We start from the raw sequence: 21476 nt of genomic DNA, 5'->3' as shown, positions 1-21476 counted from the left end.
ATTCTTTAATCAGGTCTGCTAAGATGTACGAGTCTTTACAAAAATTATTATTGCATAATATAATTATGTGGTTGTTTTTTTTACATGGAGGGTTTAAATTTTAAATAATCAAGGACGTATTATGTGTCCATAGAAATGACATAGAAAAGATATAATCGACAATCTCTTTCATCTCCTCGTTTATTCTTGCGTATAAATTAAAGTCAACCATCATTTAAATTTAAATTATATCATAATATAGATCATGTTCTTGTTGTTGTTATAATAAATGGGATTAATTAATTAAAATAATAATTATATTATATGAGTGGCGTCCAAGTCTAACAAAATGTACACAAATGATAAATAATATTTACATCGAACACAAAATACAATAAGAGCATTATTAAAATGTAATGAATATGTAATTGCAATGACAATGGTATAATAATAATAATAATAATAATAACAATAATAATAATAATAATAATAATAATAATAATAATAATAATAATATTAACAAAGAGGATGATGATGATGATGATGATGATGATGATGATGATGATGATGATGATAATAATAATAATAATAATAATAATAATAATGATAATAATAATAATAATAATAATAATAATAATAATAATAATAATAACAATAATAATAACAATAATAATAACATTAATGATAATCATAGCAATGACAGTAATAAAAATGATAATAAACTACATAATATGTACACATTTATACTAGGATTCTATGGGTCATCTGAGTAGCTCCAGTTGTAAACCATTCAATGACTCAGGGGAGCAAACCCCGCAGTTCCCACCGCAAACACCTCGAATTATTTGCCCATCCTAAAAAAAATAAAAAGAAAGAAAAGAGAATGAATATCACGTTAGTTAGAATGCTGGTGGTGGTGGTGGCGGTGATGATGATGATGATGATGATGATGGTGATGATGATGATGATGATGATGATGATGATGATGATGATGATGATGATGATGATGATGATGATGATGATGATTGTGATGAGGATAATGATAATACCTGAGACATTGAGTTCACTCGGTAGTGTGGTGTCTTGTCCAGTACAAGTATCATGCCATGATGAACATCAATTATAATACAATGACAATGATCGCATAATCTGGCCACGGCATTGACTTTTAAATATTTTTAACCCTCTCCTTACCAGCCATTTTCAGAATTTTCCACAAAACTTCACACCCACCCAACACAAAAACAGACAGTTCTTATTCAACAGAAAAGAAACACGCACGCACATTCTGTACATACTATTGTTCGCAAATATGATATCTATTACAGAATGTCAAATTTTTATAGCTATAGCACAAAGAAATGAAATCTGGATAAGAAAAATGATGGTTGCATCGTAACAAATGTGATTTTCCAATAGGTGGTATGGAAAGGGTTAAGTTATTTTTTTTGATAAGCCACTTAACACATGCACCCGACTCGACTCATGTGTGAGTGAGTAGCACATGGCTATTTATAGCAGTGGCTAGTACTACAGCAACTTTACAAAGTTGCTAAACAAAAAGACAAACTTCAAACAACTAACAGTGGACTTGTACTGTATGAAACTAAAACAATAGTTCAATATGGACTGATGTGTATCATAAATGAAGCATAAAGAAGCGTATGGGTATGGTTAATCCTTGGAATTGCTCCATATGAATGTTGTGATAGACAGGGGTAGCGAGTAACTGTAAATGTAAACTTAATAAATAATAAAAAATAAATAAAATTGAGCTTTATATAGCGCAATATCCAATAATGTGCTCAAAGCGCTTTACAAGGGGTCACTGGTCAACAGAAACATTCAACATGTAGGACGGGACATGCCGCCTGTTAGGCGATATTACAATTTTTCGGACAAAGACAACGCTGTTAACGGCCAGGTACTCATTTTGCACCTGAGTACGGTGAGAGAAAGTGAGTAAAGAGCCTTTTCTAAGGACTCACTATACGTCGAGCGCGAGGCTCGATCCTAGGACCTTCCGATCCGAAAGCGAGTGTCATACCGCTAGACCACATAGCCGCACAATGTAAAATTAACTACACGGAAACCGGGATAAACTATGGTCCATAGTTGAAGCTACCGTTCTAAGCAACGCATAGTTCAGAGCTAGGAAAAGGCTCTTTACTCACATTCTCTCTCCGTACTCAGGTGTAAAACGAGTGCCTAGCCATTCTTTAACAGCGTTATTTCTGTTGATATAAAAATTGTAATATCGCCGAAGGCGCCATGCCTCGTCCTTCCTATCTTGTGTTGCTGTTAGCTAGGAACCGCTTGTTAAATGCTTTGAGCACGTTTAGTGAATATTAGTAGTCCTTCAGAGCCATTGCGCCCGTGGAGTCGGATTTTATCCCGGTTTCTATAGCGTGAAACGGACAATAGCAAGTGCTTGCTATCCGTTGGATAGGACGCTAGTCTATCGCAAAGTACTTTCCGCCAAATCTAACAGACTCGGCTACCCATTCACTACTGGGTGGGCAGGGGGTGGGGGGGGGGGGTGTCAGAAAAAAATCTCGACTGAACCCGGGATCTATCTTGGTCCCATTGCGTGTGAAGAGAGAGCTCTACCAACTAAGCTATTGGGACCCCCTATGTGGATCTTGCTCTACATAACCGCTCAAGTTTTATCCTCATATTCTCCACTCACCCTTAGTCTCCATATCCGCTGTGAAGCCCTATTGCCGTGCAGGACCCAGGTGATGTTGGTGGATATCATGAAGCCTGTGTTCACTAAATTGATGCTGAAACGTCCCTGTTGACGTAATCCAGATGAATGGGGCAATGGGGTGAGAGGTGGGGGAGTGAGGGGGAGGGGGGGGGGGGGCAAATATCATTAGAGATACTAATTATCATATTTTGATTTGATGTGGTGGTGATTGTGATACTGATAATTGTGATGGTGATGATATCGATGATGATGATGATGATGATGATGATGATGATGATGATGATGATGATGTTGATGATGATGTTGTTGATGCTGATGATGTTGATGATGATGTTGTTGATGATGATGATGATGATGACGATGATGATGTTGATTACGATGTTGATGATGATGATGATGATGATGACGACCACGATAATGATGATGATGGTGATGATGATGATAATGGTGATGATAGTTTGAACCACTTACCTGTGGACAATTACTGGAGCTGTAACAATCACCTGCTGTACCGTAGGCTACAAACTTGCCGTACATCGTGTTACTGAACGTTTGATCTGATGCTGTTGAGATGGAAGTGATTTGAATAAATTATATCAAAAATCAATCTGTATTATGATTAATACCTTACTACCGTACTATATATCAAGAAATAGCTGACCAGAAAGGACAGCCGAAGGGCAGAATTTTTTTTTAATGAGCTTTTATATAGCGCAATATCCACTTAACGTGCTCAAAGCGCTTTACAATGGGTCTCTGACCAACAGCAACACTTAACATTTAGGACGGGACAAGTTAGGCGCCTGTTAGGCGATATTACAATTTTTCGGATAGAGACAACGCTGTTAACGGCCAGGTACTCATTTTACACCTGAGTACGGTGAGAGAATGTGAGTCTAGAGCCTTTCCCAAGGACTCAACTATGCGCCGAGCGAGACTCGAACCCAGGACCTTCCGATCCGAAAGCGAGTGTCATACCACAAGACCACATAGCCGCACTAGATGATATGAAGTTGATTTATAATGTGAATGTTCAGTAATATAAAGTTTTAAGTTATCGCCCTAAAAGAAGGTCTAGTGTATATCAATCACAATCAGAATACATTGTCGTAGAGGTAGAAAGTGGATTCCGACAGCTGGGTTGTAATAGCACTTAATTCATAAACAAGAGGGCCAAGATCGATCTCGGATGCATTCAAGATGTTGTCCTGACCTACTCATCTCTTCCTTTTCTACCCAGCAGTAATTGGGTAGCTGGGTATGTTAGTTTTTTCAGAAAGTAGTCTGTGATACACTAGAGTCCAATCTAAAGGGTCGCAAGCAATTGTTCATAATCCTTTTGACACCTGGATAAGGTCCGGCTCCAAGAGCTTTATGAATTCTACAGTTTAATTACTGCTACAGTAGGCTACACCCTAATGGGGAAAACCTTGTCAATGGGATTTGGGGCATTGTGAATAATAAAAACCGTGTTGCAGATTTTTTTTCCTTGTTTACTGACTTAAAATATCATTAATGGAAATAACATTATATATATACACATGTATACACCACACACAACACACACACACGCACTCATACACATACACGCAATGGGAACACACAACGTAAGTAAAGAATATCAACAATGATCCCAAATGGAATAATCATTCTACGGACATAGTATACCGACTGAAGACGTGGGTGGAAGCCACAGAAACATGTGTTTCGGCCATATAAAAGAGTGAACCCAAATATTTTATATTAGCTATCGAGCACTCTCGCCCCTACAAGTACCCACATAAACTCTTACAGTGAAAGTTTTCATTCGTAAAATATAAACCCGACTCACTAATGATTTTCATGGTTTGTAGATCGATCCTGACTTTGGAGAAGGTTGTGTTCCCCGCCATCTCATAATCCTTTTTGCGACACTCTTCACAATCATGTCCTGGTCTGGACCCATTGTTAGGGCACGTTGCTGGACGGCGAAGCCTGAAAAATGGAAGAATAATGAGATAATATACGATTCTTTTACAATCTTGCTTTTTGGAATTCCGGGACGTGTTCCCAACCACTGCACGAGCTTGCGAGTGCGCGTTTGGGAACAAGGTTCGAATTCCAAAACGCAAGAGTGTAAGAAATATTTTATTCTAGCTACCCCTTACTCGATTCCGATTTCGACATCTCTGCCATTTTCAAAAATATTAAAATGATACTTCTTTTTTCAAAAAATCTCATTATAGTGAAATTTAACGTATGATATTCTGACGTCACAAATCATTATTGTAAACTTGATATCATTACGCGTTACTGTTTCGGGAGAGGGGAGGAATAATACTGATTTATATTTTTAAAAGTACCAAAGAACGCTGAAATGACGACTTCTATTGCTCTCTTGCGACGTTTACTTAGATTCAGATCTTGTAAGCCAAATTGTTTAGGGTTCATTGTTGTAATGGAAATACTTTCAAATCAACGCAAAACATAATCCATTACAACAATGCATTCAATCATCAGACCTGACAATAAGTACCATGCTATCTTACCTCACCATATGTTCTCACAGCACATGTGCTATCATCGTAATAAATTATATCTATTTATTGGAGTACGTCAATCATTTTGAAGGTTGCTGATTAGCGACAGACAGGGGGAGGAAGGTGAATCCGAAGATTTTTCACCGATAAATGAATGATGAACAGCGGATCCACATTAACCATTTGACTTACCTTTTATCAAAATTCTCAGAAAAGTTTTCTTGTGGTCCCGTTGGCAGAGTGAGGTACTCCTCTGGTTCTTTCCTCATGTTCTTGCAGTAAATCTAAGGCAAAAATTAAATCTAATTATTTATTTAAAGATTTAAATTACACAATTTTGAGATAAATATGTTATTCAACGGTATAAAAGATCAAATGGCAACCAATAGATAACAGAATCATGGACAACGTTAAACAATATTTAGATATCAAAATCGTGATTCTTCCTATTGATCTAAATTTTGAAATGGAACGAGTTAGAGGTATGGAGTTTTTTATCAGATGTGTTGCTTTATCTTGTATCAAAGTCAAGCGATACTGATTGTGATTCACAATGTCTCCTGAGCATTTTAATCTTTATTTGAAGCAAATCGAGTGAATTTTCGATGGAAGTTATGGTCATATGGATGGGCTAGGGTGTGAAACCCTAATTTTGATAAAATCGCTTCCGAAGTTGACAAGAGTTGAAGTTAAGTATAATAATTTCATTCATAAAAAAAAAATTAAAATAAAATAATTAATATTAGAATTCAATTAAAATATCTCATCAATATGTAAAAAAATGTTTGATTTAATGATTTTTGATGAGAACTCATTTTTCATAAAAATTGACTTCTTGACTAAAATTGTCAATATCTCCGTTCAAAGCTTTGACCATACAAAGGATTATCTCAAGGACGCCCACTGTAACAAAACCCTCGAATCAGTGTGGTAAATTATCAAGTTGGATGACTACTGCAGTCGGTTTTAACTTTATTTCCAGTGTTGTTTCATTGGGTTAGTAAATAATAATGTGAAATTGAATGTAAGCTTCAATCTAATTACAAAAACAGGTCAAATGAACGAGCTTCGAGCAGCAACATTTACATTTAACGTTCATTTTATCTGTTTTTGTAATTAAATTGAAGCTTATATTTAATTATTTCACATTATTATTTATTTCTTCGAGCTTCGAGCAGCAACATTTACATTTCATTGGGTTAGGTAACTTAACGCATAACTCACCCGTCAACTCAGATGTGAATTAATTGCCATAGACGAACACGGATATTGTAAGACAACTCGATAAATGACAATGTGAAATTGAATGTAAGCTTCAATTTAATAAACGAAAACATCATCTGTTTTTGTTTATTAAATTGAAGCTTACATTCAATTTCACATTGTTTCTATTCCTTTGAGCTTCGAGCAGCAACATTTACATTACCTTGTGTAAACTCGGAATTTCATAATTTGTGGCCAGCCGATGAATCAATGACGCATTTCAAAGAGTATCGAGCACGATAGAATCATAATCTTCAATAAATACGAGTAGGACAGAAGATCAAGGGGAAGGCTACGAATAACATGGAGAATAATTAAAGAAGCTGATATACAGAGAAGTGGTAAGACCTGGAATGAGATTATAAAGATAGCTCAGGATAGAGAAGGATGGAAACTGTTTGTCTGTGGCCTATACCCTGACCCAGGGTGAAAAAGGCAATGATGATGATGATGCTGATGATGATGATGATGATGATGATGATGATGATGATGATACTATGCGCACAATAAAATAAAATTACCTTAACGAGTCTGTTCCCTACTTTCAACCTGTACTCCCCATCACGTCTTATCGTTGTAAACTTTTTGAATTCTTTACACGAAGTTGCATAACCTGAAATACAGAAACATGTAATACCCAATAAAACAAGAACTCCGCCATACATTGATACAAATCGTTTTTATACTTTGTTCTTTAGGTTACTCATCATCATAGAAGTCAATTACAATGACTCCCGAATCGTTTTTTAAAGTCTTAAATCCGAGATTTCAAATAAGAGAAAAAAATATTTTTAGTTATTTTTAAAATACTCTTGGACTTGAGCTTTTCTATAGAGCATTCACTAAACGTGTTCAAAGCTCTTTACAAAGGGTCTCTAGCCAACAGTGAGTGACTGTGATAGTGGAAAATTATGTTACCGATGCTGTAGCCTTGGGCAAGGCACTGAACGCACATTACCCAACTCGACTCAGGTAAGAATGAATACCTGGCATGGCGGATTTGGTTAAGAGTGTTAGTACCCAAAAAAAACACCTAACAGGCGAATGTTACTTTAAAATTTGGAAATATGGTTCAATGTGGGTTACGTGGGAGGGGGGGGGAATTAAATGAACCATTGTGAAGCGCATTGACCATAGTTAAGCTGTAGAAATGCGCTATATAAATCTACACATTTATATTACTTGAAGAAATACTTTTCTTTTTTTCTGGAAAAAGAAATAAAATAAAATGCGTTTTGTCAGAGCATATCAGAATAATGAAGTTTTCTTCTAATAAGCTATCTCAAGGGATATCTGTTACTGGACACGAGGCGGTCTCGATGGAAGAATGGATGGATGGATGGACGGGAGGGCAGCTGTCTTTTGTTGGGTAAAATTCCAACGGACGGCAGAAATAATTGGCTCGAAATTTGATAGTCTTGTCTTGCCCTGGTTTTGACATGCATGCACCTATCTCTGCACACCATACTGAATGATTTCACGGTGTGTGAAACGTGTTTGTTCTTACTTTGAGGAGGTACAATCCGTCATCGTAGTTTTATTTTGCGGCCGCAATGGCAAAATTTGGGGCAACGCTGTTAACGGCCAGGTACTCATTTTACATCTAAGTACGACAAGAGAATGTGAGTAAAGAGCCTTTTCGAAGGACAACTATGCGCCGAGCGAGGCTCGAACCCAGGACCTTCTGATCCGAAAGCGAGTGTCATATCATAAGACCACATAGCCGCAATGTTTTCCGTGTTTGGTATTTTTTTTTTAACCCCCTCCTTACGATGCGGCCAACATGTTTGTCATTCTGATTTCTTTTGTACATCATAATATTTGAATAAAAATGTTTGCTATAGTTAAAGTATGTTAACACTGTTTTGAAGAACTCGTTTAGCAAAAAAAAAAAAAAAAAATGTATAGCAAGAACTAACAGGTTTTGTGTTTAAGTGAAATAAATCTATTTTTATATAGGTCGGGGTGTGAAGTTTTGGGGAAAATCCTGAAAATGGCCGGTAAGGAGATAGTTAAATCTGTTTTTGGTCATTAATTTTTACAGTCCACAGTTTCTAGTAGCTTAGCACTATTTTAACAACAACTAATCTACGAAGTGGCCGAGTGGTTAAGGCATTGCACTGTGATCCGGAAGGTCCCGGGTTCGAACGCCGCTTCAGACACTTTCGTTTTATTCCTTGAGCAAGATTATTTACCCCCAATTTGCTCACTTGGACAACATGGGTGATTCCTGTTGACATCAGACATCTTGTTTGATGAATTATCAATATTCCTTCGTCGAATGCCTAGGTGAAGATATCTTATGATGTCGTGGTGAAAAGGGCATAATAATAATAATAATAAATAATCTACTCACAGTGTCCATTGTAGCAAGCCCGTCTATTAGGAGGTCTGTATAGAGGAAGACACTTTCCTCTCTTGACCTGTTCTCCTGCTTTGTTGACACAGATCACACTTCTCTTTTGGCGCCCAAACCCGCACTGAACAGTACACTGAAAAATTAAAGATAAAATTTCAACTCCTCCTCTTCCTCCTCCTCCATCTCCTCCTCCTCCTCCCCATTATTATCACATCATCATCATCATTATTATTATTATTATTATTATTATATTATATTATTATTATTATTATTATTATATATTATTATTATTATTATTATTATTATTATATTATATTATTATTATATTATTATTATTATTATTATTATTATTATTATTATTATTATTATTATTATATTATGAATATTATTATTTTTACTATTATTACTATTATTATCATTTTGATTATTATCATAAATATTATTATTAATATTATCATTATCATCATCAACATAATTATGATTATCATCATTATTCTCATCATCATCATAATCATCATCATGATAAACCCCCGAAAATCCGTTAAAATTGATCTACATATCTATCAATCAACACGCCCCCTCCAACCCCCCCCTCCACCCCCACCCCCACCCCCACCCCAACAAACAAACAAAACACAAACAATAAATAAACGACTGACCTGTCCCCAGGGTCCAACCTTCCAGTGGTGATCCCCTCCATACCCCCCCCCCCCCATCCCAACAAACAAACAAACAAACAAACAATTAAACAAACAAACAAACAAACAAAACACAACAAACAATAAACAACCGACCTGCCCCCAGGGTCCAACCTTCCAGTGGTGATCCCCTCCATACCCCCCCCCCCCCCCCCCCCATCCCAACAAACAAACAAACAAACAAACAAACAAACAAACAAACAAACAAAACACAACAAACAATAAACAACCGACCTGCCCCCAGGGTCCAACCTTCCAGTGGTGGTCCAGCACACAATCCCCGTGGTTGCAGTAGCGTGCCGTGGACATTTTCTCCTCCGGACGACATCCGTAACGGACCTCTCCCGGGAGGATCCAGCCCTCCTTCGTCACGGCCCGACACATGACATTCCTTGTCTGCTTGCCCTCGCCACAAGTTGTTGAACACTAGGACATAAGATTATAAAATGGTTTATATAGATAGTATGCGCTTGGCTAAGAAGCTCATAACATTGCCATCCGGAAGTATAACGGACCAACACACAAAACTGTGTGTATCCATGACCGTTTATAGTCAGGTTAATACAGTTCAGTGAGCATTACTCACAAACGCGGATTGCAAAAAACAATAACAAAGACCTGAGTGACGTCAACTTCATTCTATCTATAAACATTGGTGGTAAATGAAAAAATAAAAAAGCACGAAGATTAATACAACAATAGAAAATGAAAACCCCAAAAACGAAAACAAAAACAAAAACACACCGAATCAACACTCATGTAAACACAAACACACAAACACACACAAACACACAAACACACATACACACACACACACACAACACATGCAAACACACACAAACACAAATTAAAAAAAAAACAACAAAATAAAAGCAAAACAGAAACAAACAAAAAGCAAGATATAGATGCACCACACACACGCACAAACAAACACACACAAACACACACATAATAATGAAAAACAAAAAATAAAACATTAACAAAAAAAAAAATCAAAAACAAACAAACAAACCCCCCCCCTCCAAAAAAAAACAAACAAAAAAACAAAAAACAAAACAAGATACATAAAAAACTGCAATGAAAAAGAAGAAAATTGGAAACAAGCAGCTGGTTTGCTGGTTTGTACTAGCTGCTTGTTTTCAAATTTCTTCTATTAACATTATATCTTTTCAAGATAAACGTTTCAAAAGGTTTATATTGGTCATACTCAATGCTATCTATAGATTGCTATGGCCATAATACGATAAATAACACACTGATTTAGCGCATTCATTGAAAACAATTTTAAGTATATGAGTCACATCTACTCACTTTCCCTTATATATGAGTCACATCTACTCACTTTCCCTTATATATGAGTCACATCTACTCACTTTCCCTTATAAATGAGTCACATCTACTCACTTTCCCTTATATATGAGTCACATCTACTCACGTTCCCTTATATATCAATCTACTCACTTCCCTATATAGTCACATCTACTCACTTTCCCTTATATATGAGTCACATCTACTCACTTTCCCTTATAAATGAGTCACATCTACTCACTTTCCCTTATATATGAGTCACATCTACTCACTTCCACACTCGACGCCCTTTCCTCGCATTAACTTTATTTCCACATTTGACAAAATGTAATATTTTGTAAATTTACATATTTGTGTTTGTGTTTACTGTCTCCTAACGAAGGCCAAGGGCCGAAACGTTGTTTGTTTTGTGTTGTTCCCTTATATATGAGTCACATCTACTCACTTTTTTTTTAAGTAGAAATTATATGGTAGAGCGGTAAGGCGTTACATTTAAACCTTGACCCTGTGGACGTGATTCTATCCATGGCCAATGTAATAGGATTCAATAGTGTGATGTCACGTCCGCCCAGCAACGAGCAGCTTGGTTCTAAACAAAGACAATAGATACTTTTTATTCATCATGCAGGCTAGAACTTTTTCACCAAAACATGATCAGATTTAAAATGTTTTTCTCCTCTGGATACACTTTTATGCGCGTCGGAGAAGTATTTCAAAAGGGCGTCCGCCATTGTTCCGATAATCTAGAACCAGTCGCTAAGTTACTTTGCGTCATTACGAGGAGAGTGACGTCACGACTGTTGAAGCCTATTCTACAAATCTCACCTCACTCCAAGGATCATCGTGCCAAATGTAGGGACAAGGAAACTCGCTACATCGTCGTTTGACTTTCGGTCTTTTCTCTCGATCGCATAGGTGTGGGGACACCCTCTTCCCGGATCTGTTCGAGCAGGTCACAGACCGATGCTTCTGTCCAAATCCACAGGTTCTGGAACACTGTAAAGAGCATTGCATAGGAACACTGTAAATAGCAATTCATAGGAACACTGTAACGAGCAATTCATAGGAACACTGTAAAGAGCAATTCATAGGAACACTGTAAATAGCAATTCATAGGAACACTGTAAAGAGCAATTCATAGGAACACTGTAAAGAGCATTGCATAGGAACACTGTAAATAGCAATTCATAGGAACACTGTAAAGAGCAATTCATAGGAAACACTGTAAAGAGGCAATTCATAGGAACACTGTAAATAGCAATTCATAGGAACACTGTAAAGAGCAATTCATAGGAACACTGTAAAGAGCAATTCATAGGAACACTGTAAAGAGCAATTCATAGGAACACTGTAAAGTGCAAGTCATAGGAACACTGTAAAGGGCAATTCATAGGAACACTGTAAAAAATTATTTTTTTAAAATCCCTTTATTCATCCCATAGGGGAAATTTGTCTCTAGGGTCTATTCCAAGGGAAAACTGGATGGAATAACCCAGGCCTCCCGCTGCGTAGCGCCGCAAATGAGCTAGGGCGAGGTGACTTGCTCAAGGCCACACATCGCAGCGGCGGGTGGTCGAGCTCGGTACCTTTCGGGTACGAAGCAAAGACCGTACAGCTGAGCAGCCCTGAGAGATTCATAGGTATTTATAAAGATCACTGAAATAGACACTCACTTACCTTATGAATTGAATAAGGGAATATGTAAGATATATATTCTTCTTTAGTCATTGCCAAAATGATTTCTAAAAAATATACAAGAATACAATATCAAATCAATTGAACTTTCTGTTGATTGTTTTTCATTATTGATGTTTGTTGCTTTTGTTGTTTTTGGAGAGGGTATTCAGGTTGGCTGAATTTAACTAGTTGATCGGGTATCATTGTTATGAAATCATCTTTATCGTTTTCAATCCTAGTTTCATCTTTACAAGTCTTTATAATTATCATAACGAAGCAGTGTTTAAAAATCTATATTTTGATATTGAGGAGAAGGGGGTGATAGAACAGAGAGAGAGAGAGAGAGAGAGAGAGGAGAGAGAGAGGAGAGAGAGAGAGAGAGGGAGTAGGGCTTTGCGCTAACCCCCGAGAAATCGGATACGAGCCCTACATGTGGCATCGAGTTTTTACCTAGAGGAAGAAATTTAGTCCCTATAGCTTCATCCTGACACACGGGTATTTTACAGTAACTTCTTATAATATAAAAAGTCCCCTAAGATGAATAAAGACAACATTATTTTATTATCATTTCTTTTTTACTTTGATTTTAAAAAAATCAATTTTATCTTATTTTTCAAATTGTATTTCCTAGAGCGATCTGATGTGAATCCCATCACTTGATAGAGCGCTCGCTTCATAACCAAAGGGACTGGTATCGATCCCGAGTAAAATCTAGATACGTTAAAAGGGATGTCTCTGTCAGAACGATTTTAAAAAATGGTTTATAAGTGTTCTGACCCAGCAAGCAACTGACGCTAAAGAAACCGGGAAAAATTTGGTACTATATGCCATATGGGTCTGAAGGGTCATTGTTCATCTGATATGAGAGTGTGAACTTACCTCTGACCAGGGTCCACTCTGCCACATAAACAGAACGCATTCCCTTCTCGTACAGACAGTGGTCGACTTTGGTCTATCCACATGGTCACAGAAGATATCGTCAATGTACTTCTGACGCCTGTTCTTGCAGCGGACCGCCCTCTTTCTCAGACCCTTGCCGCATCTGACAGAACACTGAGTAAAAATATATTATGATGAAGTTTAAATGAAATAGCATAATATTTGTCTAGAACGATTGATGGAAAAGTAAAAATCCGTGTCACAAGCGCTTTATGGGGAGTACGTTTCAAATAATGGGATACCATTAATATATTTAATGTCATAAAACAAACAAAATATCTAAAGGACTTTTACATTCCATATCTTTTCTTTACAATGTTGCCATTAAATACACCTCCTCCTCCTCCTCCTACCTCCTCCTCCTCCTCCTCCTCCTCCTCCTCCTCCTCCTCCTCTCCTCATCCTCCTTGTCTTCTTCTTCTTCTTCATCATCTTCTTCTCTTCTTCTTCATCTTCTTCTTCTTCTTCTTCTTCTTCTTCTTCTTCTTCTTCTTCTTCTTCTTCTTCTTCTTCTCTAATCATCATCACCACCATCATCATCATCATCATCATCATCATCATCATCATCATCAAGGCATCACCATACTTTAATTCTTACTTTGGTCCATTTCCCAGTGACCCATCTCGGACACTGTCCTCTGTGACAACGTTTGAGTTCCCTCGGCTTTTTCCTTTTACAGTAATGATGAGGCACCTTGTGTCCACTGGCCCTGTTCACACAGGACACAAGACGACTTCGCAGCCCTTCTCCGCAAGTAGATGAACACTGAAAACAAAAAGATAATTAAACGTTCCTGTGTATTAAGGTATATTAAAATATATTTTAAAAAGTACATAAAGTCCCTGGGGAAATAAGGCTTAAGGAGCCGGATTTTATTCCGGTGTTTTATAGCGTTAAAAGATAACCAATTTTCAAATTTTGGCCGGAAAACTCGTCTTCAAATACACACACACACACACGCACACACATACACACACACATACACAACATACACACACACACACACACAACATACTATATATATATATAATATATATATATATAATATATATAAGTATATATAACAAGACGAGTTTTCTGGCTAAAAATTTAAATATGGTTTGCTTTTTTTTCCCCAGAGAATAGCCGCGATCTCCTAATGATATATAATATATATATATTATATATATATATAATATATATAATATATATATATATATATATATATATATATATATATATATATGTATATATATTATATTTATTTATGTATATATATATATATATATATATATATATATATATATATATATATATATATATATTAAACTGACCCTCATCTTGTCAAATACTCTCAAACCTGGGACTTCACATGAAGTCCAACATTTGAATTTTTTTTGACAATCAATCAATCTATAATTGAAGGACGAGTTACTTGGCCAAAATTTTAAATACGTTGTTTTTGAGCGTATGACATGACGCACTATATTTTCTTCAATCAATTATCTTTCCCATGCCGAACGAACCGACGGATCTAAGATGTAAATCTGCCTGAAATCAGTAGCTTGAACCTCACCACGGTGGAAGAACTAAATCAACACGTTATTTATTCAGATGATTCCTTGTTAACTATTCACAGCTGCAGTTCGATCGATTGCCCCGTAATCTGCCTGCATCGAGTCTCACCTGACATCATTGATTTATACACAAAAGAGATGTTCAACGAACGTCCTTTTTTTACGTGCAAAGCTGAAAACCATGAATTCCTCTTCTAGTCAAGAAAAAGTAGTTCCTAGAGCAACGAAGTCAATAGAGCCGGAGTTTATCCCGGTGTCTATATCGTAAAAAAATGGACAATGCAATTTGTTGCTACCTTTTGTATAGGACGCTTGTCTGTTGTCCGTCTCAAAGTACTTTTCGCCGGATCTAACTGACCGAGCTATCCAATCACTGTTGGTAGACACGGGGGGGGGGGGGGGGGGATTCAGAAAAAAATCCGTCCACCAAGCAGTGATTGTGTAGCTGGGTCTTTTAGATCTGACGGAAAGTACTTTGAAATAGGCTAGCATCCTATACAAAGGGTAGCAAGAAATTGCTATTGTACGTTTCACGCTATAGAAACCGGGAGTGGAACCAGTCGTGAAATTTATTTAAACTGAACATAAATTAAATTCGTTTATTTTTGTTCTGTTCTCACTTCTCTTACGTAATTATCTCAAACGACTTGCGAAACCTGAATCAAAACATTTCAAATAGCTTCCATGTTTGTGATTTGTGGTCACAATCCGTATGTAGGGGCGAATCCAAAGTGTACTTATTTGCAGGTCTGATAACCCAAATTGTTATGGTCTCATTGCTGTTATGGAAATACATCCTCTCAAACCAACGAAAAATATTGTCCATTCCGACAATGTTAAAACAAGCCCATATTTGCTTTCGGTTATCAGACCTGCAAATCAGTTCACTTCGCGTAAACCAAACACTAAAATTTGACTTCTGTGTCTTAATTATGAATTTTTAATTGAATAGGCTTCAATAGTCGTGACGTTACTTCCCTCGTAATGACGCATAGTAACTTAGTAACTGATTCTAAACTATCGGAAAAATGGAGGACGCCCTTATGAAATACTTCTCCGACGAACATAAAAGTGTATCCAGAGGAGAAAAACATAATATGAAAAAGTTCTAACCAGCATGAAGAATAAAAAGTACCAATTTTCTTTGTTTAGAACCAAGCTGCTCGTTGCTGGGCGACCAGACATCAGACTATTGAATCCCATTGGAATGCGTAATTGAGAAGGATGAATTATGTAGCTTTTTCAAACGGAACGTTCATTTTACTTCGCGCTACCATCAATCTTGAATTCTTTCTCAGTCTTCACCAGAAGTAAGTTCTCATACTATATATAGAGTGCTTCAAGTCTAGACTGAAGACAGAATGTTTTAGATTAACTTTTCTTTAATATGTAAAAAAAAAGCCACTTCACACTTCACATTCCATTGGTATCAGCATAGCTTAATAAATCATCTACAATCTTAATAATTTAATTTTCTTAATCCTAGCCATACCAAACATATGAAAATCGTCAAATTCGTTACAATGCAACCGACAATTTTCTCATTCTGATTTCTCTTGTAAATCACAAAACTTAAAGAAATGCTTTGATGATTACAGCTATTAATACTAAACACTGTGTTGTAGAGCTCACTTGTTACATTTTTGTTTGAGTAAGAAAAGTCTATTTTTGTGTTGGGTGGGAGTGAATTTTCGGGGAAAATTAAAAAAATAGCTGGTAAGGAGAGAGTTAAAATTGTAACATTTAATTATCTTTAAAATCTCATGTCAACTATGTCTTATAAAGCGCCAGTGAACACGTTCGGTGGCATTTGGCGATCTATACATTTGGATATTTATTTATTTTATTTAAGTCTCAAATGGTTGAATTCTGATCGTTTTCACTTTAAATCAAAGTTCCAGAATCTGGTTTAACCAGGTTTAGAATTGAGACGGTAGGTCACAAACTTAGCATTTTCAGGGGAAGTAATACAGGAGACACTATGGCTGCCTTTTAAAATAACCGATGTCTCTTCAATCCGTTAAAATAATGCTTTAACCCTTTCCTTACCACCGATTTTCAGAATTTCCCCCAAATTTCACACCCACCCAACACAAAAATAGTTTTTTTCTTACTCAAACAGAAAAGCAACAAATAAATTCTATGCATAATATTGATTAGCAAAATGAACTCTTCAACGATGTCACGTTTTTATAGCAATAATAAATCATTGTTCTTTAAATTGCGCGATTTACCAAAGAAATCTGAATGATAAAAGGGCTGGTTTAGCCAGCCAGGTTTAGAATTGAGACGGTAGGTCACAAATGTAGCATTGCTTTCTGAAAATGGATAAATTAGTAATTTTTGGGGGTAATTATAAAGTAGAAATCATAACTACCTTTTAACCCTCTCCTTACCACCTATTGGAAAATCGTCGCATTTGTTACGATGAAACCGTCACTTTTATCATCCAGATTTCATTTGTTTTTGCTATAGCTATAAAAACTTGACATTCTGTAATAGAGCCCATAATTATTGGCGATCAATCTTATGTATAGATAGTATGCAGATGATGCCACTCAGGCCTTTGTTATTGTTTTTGCCATCCGCGTTTGTGAGTTGTTCTCACTAAACTGTATTAACAAGACTATAAAAGTTCATGGTTACACAGAGTTTGTGTGTTTGTCCGTTATACTTCCGGATGGCAATGTTGTGAACTCCTTGGCCAAGCGCATTCTATCTATAGAATGTTCTTGTTGCTTTTCTGTTTGAGTAAGATATGTCTGTTTTGTGTTGGATGGGTGTGAAGTTTTGGGAAAATTCTGAAAATGGCTGGTAAGGAGAGGGTTAAAATAACCAAATTCTCCTCAAAACGTTAAAATAATGCTTTAAACCAGTGTATACTAGCTTTGGACTAGAACATTGTTTCCAATATGTTTTAAAAAGAAATAAATAAAGATCTTTTTGTTGTTTTCCTGTTAGAACCAAAATGTCGCAATAATACGAAATTTTTCGTTGCAGTAGACAAGTCTGCAAAAGTAAAGTAAGCAATGCAAATAGAACGCAGTCCTATAAAACTCAAACACTCTACAAATTAGTTTTCCTACCTTCTAAAATTGAGCAACCAACAACAACAAAATCTTTTGACACCCCCCCCCCCCCCCCCCCCTGTACGAGCGCAAACGAAAAGTCATCTAAAAGAACAGATCTGTCCTCTGCTCTGAAAAATACATTTACTTTCAAGTTTTGGCCAGAAAATCCGTCCTTCGAATATTGAATCGATTACAATTACAATTATGTTTTAAAACAAGATAAAATAAAGATCTTATCTGTTTTGATTCGCTTTGCTTTGCTTTGTTTTGTTTGGAGGGAAAGGGGGGGGGGGGGTGGGTGGAGGAGGGTTCTATTTCTATTTGGGCTAAATTGGCAAAACATCACAGGCTATCTATCTATCTATCTATCCATCCATCTACCTATCTGCGTTTGGAGGGAAAGGGGGGGGGGGGGTGGGTGGGTGGAGGGTTCTATTTCTATTTGGGTTAAATTGGCAAAACATCACAGGCTATCTATCTATCTATCTATCCATCCATCTATCTATCTGCGTTTGGAGGGAAAGGGGGGGGGGGGGGTGGGGTGGAGGGTTCTATTTCTATTTGGGTTAAATTGGCAAAACATCACAGGCTATCTATCTATCTATCTATCTATCCATCCATCTATCTATCTGCGTTTGGAGGGAAAGGGGGGGGGGTGGGTGGAGGGAGGGTTCTATTTCTATTTGGGCTAAATTGGCAAAACATCACAGGCTATCTATCTATCTATCTATCCATCCATCTATCTATCTGCGTTTGGAGGGAAAGGGGGGGGGGGGTGGGTGGGTGGAGGGTTCTATTTCTATTTGGGTTAAATTGGCAAAACATCACAGGCTATCTATCTATCTATCTATCTATCCATCCATCTATCTATCTGCGTTTGGAGGGAAAGGGGGGGGGGGTGGGTGGTGGAGGGTTCTATTTCTATTTGGGTTAAATTGGCAAAACATCACAGGCTATCTATCTATCTATCTATCCATCCATCTATCTATCTGCGTTTGGAGGGAAAGGGGGGGGGGGTGGGTGGGTGGAGGGTTCTATTTCTATTTGGGTTAAATTGGCAAAACATCACAGGCTATCTATCTATCCATCTATTTATTATCTATCTATCTATCTATCTATCTATCTATCCATCCATCTATCTATCTGCGTTTGGAGGGAAAGGGGGGGGGGGGTGGGTGGAGGGAGGGTTCTATTTCTAGTTGGGTTAAATTGGCAAAACATCACAGGCTATCTATCTATCTATCTATCCATCCATCTATCTATCTGCGTTTGGAGGGAAAGAGGGGGGGGGGGGTTGGAGGGAGGGTTCTATTTCTAGTTGGGTTAAATTGGCAAAACATCACAGGCTATCTATCTATTATCTATCCATCCATCTATCTATCTGCGTTTGGAGGGAAAGGGGGGGTGGGGGGGTGGAGGGAGGGTTCTATTTCTATTTGGGTTAAATTGGCAAAACATCACAGGCTGCAGTGTTGGTCTGTCTTCTCCTTTGATTAATGATCTTAATGACCAATTGCCTCAGACTTCTGTAAAAACCTCTCAAACCACTATTTTTAGAAGGCCCTGTCTCAAACCTATTATTCAAGTTTGAGAGTTTTCCACAAGCTGAGGGTCATTGTAATCGGTATCCATAATATCATTTGAAGGACGGACATTTATTTAAAATATGTCTTTTTCACAGTACGAACGAAAAAAATCAGTGGATCTCGAATGTTTTTGTTTTTTTTTAAGTGACGAAACACATCGATAAAGGGATGGGAGAGGAGGAGGAGGAGGATGGTGCCTCCAGGTATCTTATGACCTTGAACTTTGGTCTGCAATGGTTTTTAGCTGGCGTTCTACAGCCAACCAGAATGTTTGAAAACAATGCTTTATCATAAGATCTGTTTGAGGAAATATTGAGAAAATAATTGCAGATATAAAAAAGTTAAAACAAAATAATAACATTAACAATGATAAAAAAAAAGAATAAAGAAGGGACAAGAAACAAAACAAAACAAAAAAAAAATCAACAAACAAACAAACAAATTCAGAAACTAAATATATTTAGAAAAACGGTGTAGACATTTTGTCGGATTATTACGGAATTCTGTGACTGTACAAAGGGCAAGTCATTGGTGACCTGTAAAGGTTATAGCATCAGCCTTTTGATCCAAAGGTTTAATGGTCGAATTCCATGGAAGACACGGGGGTTTTTGGATGTCTGGGTGAGTGTGAAAGTTTCCTTGTTTATCTTTAAAAAAAAAGATAATGGACAAAACTCCCTAACGTTCCGGGCACAAATCCTTTCTTCAGGTGAATACGTTTTGTTACCCCCCCCCCACCCCTAAAAGCTGCGTTTTATCTGTTTATTTTTTTTTTACTTTGTTTGGTTGTTTATTTATTGTCCGCTTGTTTTTTTTTAAATGTTATGTCCATCAAAATCACCCTGACAGTATAGGAGTCTGTGGCAATTATCGGTCATTAAGATCATTAATAAAAGGAGAAGACAGCCTGACATTGCAGCTTGTGTTGTTTTGCCAAATTAACCCAAAAAGAAATAGAACCCTCCCTCCATTCCCCCCCCCCCCTCCACCCCCCCACCCCCAAAACGCAAACAAAACAAAGCAAAACAAAGCAAAGTAAAGCGAATCGAAACAGATAAGACGCATGAGTTCATGTCAATTATTTATCAGGAAATGTGTTTTTAAACCCGCAGGGTATGAGAATATAGGAAAACACTGGGATGGAAAAAATATACTGAAATAAACAGACTTGCTGAGTTGAATGTCTTCGTAAACGATTCTACCTTAACTAGTTAAAAGCCGTACTCTGGAAAAAGTTGTATTTAGAACATTTTGGCCAGAAAACTCGTCCTTCAAATACAGACCGAATTAAATAACTCTCCTCTTGGCAAAAACTCTCAAACCTGGGACTTTGCAAAGTCCCAGGTTTGAGAGTTTTTTTTTCCAAGAGGAGGGTTATTTAATTCGGTAGATATTTGAAGGACGAGTTTTCTGGCTAAATTTTTAAATACGTATTTTTCTAGAGTACAGCAGTTAACTGGTTAACATAGCGGGAAGGATTAGAAACAAACTGTGGCATTTGGACAGGTAGACTATACATCAATCTGTCAATGAGTAAACAGATGGGCTTTAAAATCCATCGACTGGGATAAATCGAATTACAATAATATAATATATAATATAATTCAAAGATTGGACGTGAAATCGGTTTGGGCGGTGTGGGGGGGGGGGGGGGGGGAGTGGTGAGGGGACCTTAGCGAAAGGAAGCAAGGTTAGGAAGTTTAATAACAGGAATAGTAGTAGTGGTAGTAGTAGTGGTAGTAGAAGTAGTAGTTGTAGTAGTAGTAGTAGTAGTAGTAGTAGTAGTAGTAGTAGTAGTAGTAGTAGTAGT

The 21476-nt window shown here is 37.0% G+C and overlaps 1 protein-coding gene across 1 annotated transcript in view; it reads right to left on the bottom strand.

The window, feature by feature from the left end:
- Positions 1-692: 692 nt before the first annotated feature.
- The window catches only part of LOC144975555 (A disintegrin and metalloproteinase with thrombospondin motifs 9-like), a 343710-nt gene continuing 322926 nt past the window's right edge, over positions 693-21476 (bottom strand). The window contains exons 29-39 of the mRNA XM_078919717.1: positions 14051-14218; positions 13393-13566; positions 11662-11832; positions 9763-9954; positions 8828-8963; positions 6993-7084; positions 5401-5492; positions 4521-4663; positions 3161-3252; positions 2669-2773; positions 693-833 (exon numbers count right to left, since the gene is read on the bottom strand). Of these exons, the coding sequence (XP_078775843.1) occupies positions 741-833; positions 2669-2773; positions 3161-3252; positions 4521-4663; positions 5401-5492; positions 6993-7084; positions 8828-8963; positions 9763-9954; positions 11662-11832; positions 13393-13566; positions 14051-14218 (1458 nt within the window). The 3' untranslated portion in view covers positions 693-740. The remainder of the gene's footprint in view (positions 834-2668; positions 2774-3160; positions 3253-4520; positions 4664-5400; positions 5493-6992; positions 7085-8827; positions 8964-9762; positions 9955-11661; positions 11833-13392; positions 13567-14050; positions 14219-21476) is intronic.

This window comes from Berghia stephanieae, chromosome 6 (assembly GCF_034508935.2).
Source record: "Berghia stephanieae isolate SIO BIC M18660-M18661 chromosome 6, UCSD_Bste_1.3, whole genome shotgun sequence".
Taxonomy (NCBI): Eukaryota; Metazoa; Mollusca; class Gastropoda; order Nudibranchia; family Aeolidiidae; genus Berghia; species Berghia stephanieae.
Note: the sequence above shows the minus strand (reverse complement) of the source record. Positions and strands in the feature narration are given on the sequence as shown.